The sequence below is a fragment of the Carlito syrichta genome, unplaced genomic scaffold (genome assembly GCF_000164805.1).
Source record: "Carlito syrichta isolate Samal-C Ts95f unplaced genomic scaffold, Tarsius_syrichta-2.0.1 Scaffold308121, whole genome shotgun sequence".
Taxonomy (NCBI): domain Eukaryota; kingdom Metazoa; phylum Chordata; class Mammalia; order Primates; family Tarsiidae; genus Carlito; species Carlito syrichta.
Genome location: NW_007252217.1, coordinates 307,543 through 311,477, shown reverse-complemented (window position 1 = coordinate 311,477; position 3,935 = coordinate 307,543). Strand labels below are relative to the sequence as shown.

At 47.0% G+C, this 3,935-nt stretch overlaps 1 protein-coding gene across 1 annotated transcript in view; it reads left to right on the top strand.

The window, feature by feature from the left end:
* Positions 1 to 216: 216 nt before the first annotated feature.
* Positions 217 to 3,935, top strand: part of EPG5 (ectopic P-granules autophagy protein 5 homolog) — a 109,838-nt gene continuing 106,119 nt past the window's right edge. Inside the window, exon 1 of the mRNA XM_008064987.1 lies at positions 217 to 366. Within this exon, the coding sequence (XP_008063178.1) occupies positions 304 to 366 (63 nt within the window). The 5' untranslated portion in view covers positions 217 to 303. The remainder of the gene's footprint in view (positions 367 to 3,935) is intronic.

Sequence of the window (3,935 nt, the reverse complement as noted above, 5' to 3'; positions counted from 1 at the left end):
CAGGAGGCGGTGCCCACCGGCGCGCCAGTTCCAGGAGACGGGGACTGGGCGCCGGGAAGGGGACCGGGTCAGGGCGGTGGAAAGGGAGTGTGGCGGGCGCTGTGAAGGGGGCGGGGCCTCCACCTGTCTCACAGATCCGTCCCGGTGTGGTTTGTCCCACGTGGCGGCCCGTAGATTCCACTAGTCCCCGCCCCTTCCCGGGAGTGGTGGAGATTCGCTCACGTGACAGCCCGGAACCCGGCAGGTTGCGTGAAGCTCAGGGTTTTGACCAAAACAAACGGCGACGGTGCCGTGGTGGGGTCTATGGCCGAGGCGGTGAAGCCCCAGCGCCGGGCCAAGGCCAAGGCCGGCCGGACGAAAGCCAAGGTGAGGACCCCGCTGTCCTGAGGCCCTTCAGTAGCTGTCCGCCTCTCCTCCCGCGGCTTCTCCAGCCCTGTGCGGTCCCCGAGCCTCCTTCGCCTCGGCTGCCTCCGCCCTGGGTCTCGAGCCCACTCCCCGGCCCTCTCCTCGCGTCTTCGCCTACCCTGCCACGCTCGGCCCAGGGCCCGATCTCCTCCTTTCCGCGGTGTCGTTGGGCTCTTCCTTCTCTGCCTCCGGTCTGGCTCTCCTCACCTGGGTCTGGCTTCCCGCCGTGAAGCTGCTTTCCTCTCAGCCCCGTCTTCGATTCTTTCTTCTCTCCATCTTGGGAACGTTTTCAGTCCCTTCCGTGCTCAAGGAGGGTCGGGTCCTCTCCGCGCGGAGGTGTCCTTTGGCAGAACCTGATGGAGGGCGGCAGATCTGGGGTGGTGGTGTGCCAGCCTCGTCGCTTCCGGAGCGCGGGGTGGTGGCGGGGTCACCGCTGTGTATTTCTCCTGATCCTGGTGGTTTCTGTGGGTCACGAATGTCTAGAAACGAACCCAGGGCAGGACTCGCAGTAGGGGCCTGTGGGAATTATCTGGGCTTCCTGGACTAGAGTGCGGTATCAGAGTGGTTTTAAGTTGATTGGCTTTTAGGTGCAGTCTGGATTTTAATTTTGTTCCTATATATTGTCTACAGTGAACAGATTAAATGCTTCCCTAGATGGCTGTACCTGGATCATTTTGGCTTAGCATTAAGGAAACCATGAGGATGCGATGACATTTCAGGACATATCGGAAGCGGGTGATGTTTCCGAGCTTAAATGTCATGCCTTACTCTGATTTCTCGAGGATACAGGTTTTAACAGGAGACCACACCTGATAAACTGTGAAAGACGTCTGTGGAGTCCTTTAATGACGATGTCATTTTTAAAGGTCTAGTGGAGTTAAGCACGGCAGTGTACCCCAGGCCTGTGAGAAATTACTATTTGTTGAGAAAGCCATTTTGATACCTAATTCCAGAGACATTTTTGAAAAGAAGTAACTTTGCATCGTATGGGGTTGGTAAAGAACTATCCAGGGGGAGAAGGAAGAAAAAAAGCTATTGGCCAGCCATGCGTAAGATCTCTGAACCTAGAACACAGTAGTGCATAACACGTTGGCTTCAGTTGTCTGTAGAGGGCAGAATCTTAATCTCTGACTCCCTCTGCCCCAATACATGAAGACACTAAGCCTGGGGAGTTAAATGGTAGCCTAGTGTCATGCAGTTGGTGAGGGGACTCAGGCGAAAGCCAGAAATCCTGACTCTCAGTCCAGGAGCTTCATAATTATGTTGTATAATGGTCTGTATTTCCAAAGATAGAATGTTATACATGTTTAAAAAGTCAGTTAAGGGGATTATCTCTTGAGTTATTGTCTTTAAAACAGGGTTTCTAAATGTAAAAATACAAACATTTTAACTTTTAAATTCATCATGAAAAACAGTCGCTTATTTTATCAATACATGTCAGGCTCTTTTCCTATACAAGCATGCATTAATTTACTTTGTTGTGGTTTATGACTAGATCTTCATTTCAGAGACATTTGGTTAGACCAAAAATCCTTGGCACACACACCTCTTCCTTACCTTCCAAATCTAATCTAGCATTGAATCTTGCCAATGGCATTTTCTAAATATTATCTTGATTCTGCCCATTTCTCTCCATCCTGACTGCCATGACCTCCCTCCAAGGAATGTTTTTTGGATTTCTACTATACTGGCCTCTTCACCTTCATTCTTGCTTCAGTTCTCAAACTAAAGCTGGATTGATTTTTTGTTTTTAAACTGATCATGTCCTTACAAAACCTTTCAAAAGTTTCCCTCACCCAGAGGCTACATTCTGGCAATCCGGGGCCTTTGCACATGCTGTTTCCTCTGCCCTGACACCCCTTCCTGACCCTCTTTACCTTGCTAACCACTCCTCATGTGTGATGTTTCAGCTTAAACAGTACTTCTTCAGAGAGGCTTTCTCTTGGCATCCTTGTGTTGCTCCCCTGAACCCCTTTGTGTCCTTCATCTCACACTTCATCAATTTCTCTTCTCCCTTAGATTATGAACTCACTGAGGGAGGGATTTGTCTTGTTCCGGGGACCCTTCACAGCCTCTATGGTAACTGGATAATGTTTGTTGAACAACAAAATAAGTATCAGTATTGAAGAATATTTCCAAGCTTTGTCACACAGAAGAATTTACTCTGGTATATTTCCTCTGACTAATATAAGAAAACAAGTGAAAAAAGTCCATGCCACCAGCAGGGCCCTCATACTTGTCAATCTAGAAAAGTACTTCCTCTGGTAGAGTAGATAGATGCACTTCTCAGTGCTGGCTGTGGTTTGGTTATAGTTATGAAGTCCTGCATTAACAAAGCCTTTACCTTCTGTGATATAATTTGGTAGCTATTTAGGGAGCCATAAAATGGCTCCAAGGCTCAAGTCAGGAAGTGAACAGTGTCATGTGCTGTTGCCTTCAGGTAGTTCAAGTGGCTTCTGGATCTTAGGTGACTGACCTACATTCCTCAGTGTTGGTCATCTACTGGATAACCTCAGCTACTGGGCTGTGGTTGGGGACCTGATGCTTGTCACCTGATGCCTATAGATAATATAAAAGTGTATTTCGCCGGGCTCGGTGGCTCAGCCTGTAATCCTGTGCCTTTGGGAGGCTGAGGTGAGTGGATACCTGAGCCCGCGGGTTCGAGACCTGCCTGGGCAGGCGAGACCTCATCTCTACAATAAATCAAAAAATTAGCCGGGCGTGGTAGCGCGCACCTGTAATTCCGGCTACTCGGAAGGTTGAGGCGGAAGAATCGTCGGAGTCCAGCAGGTCGAGGCTGCGGTGGCCAGAAGCGGACACTGCACGCCAGTCTGGGCGAAAGAGTGAGACTCCAACTCAAAAAAAATAATAAGAAACAAGAATAGAACATGTGTTCATAATTCGGGGAAATTATTTCACTCAGCAAAAAACATTTTAAGGGTCAGCACTAAATTGCCCACTTTGAGAAACTCAGAAAAACGAAAAGGAGATTTTAAAACTGGCAGTGTCTCACTGTAGTTTGTGGCTGACTGGAGCCCTTTCTTGGCTAGTATTCAAATATCTTTTATCTTCATGTAATCTAATATATTTATTACTATAGTCAATGCCTTAATGACACTATCAGCTTCCCATTTTCACTACTCCTTATTGCTTATCTCTCTTGGTATTTAAAAATCATTTTGCATTGTAAAGAAAAAGACTGAAAATGAAGTAACCTAGCAACGTGCACAAAGATCATATTTTTATAAATGCTGCCTATTGTTCCTTTGACAAGGAGTAAGAATCTCCTGTGGACAGAAGCAAATTTTCATGTGCTTTATCTAGATTCAGGAGAATAAAACCTTTCTCCCTCATTGACGTTCTCTCTGTGTTTTCAGTCATGGAGACTGATTACTATACAGAAAATTCTGAGCCAGTTCCATAATAATTTTGTTACCTAGTAACTTGGGGTGATTGTGAAGTAGCATAAAAATGAACGCAAATATAATTAGAAAGTTTTCTCTGAATCCAATTACACACAGTTTAGAAGG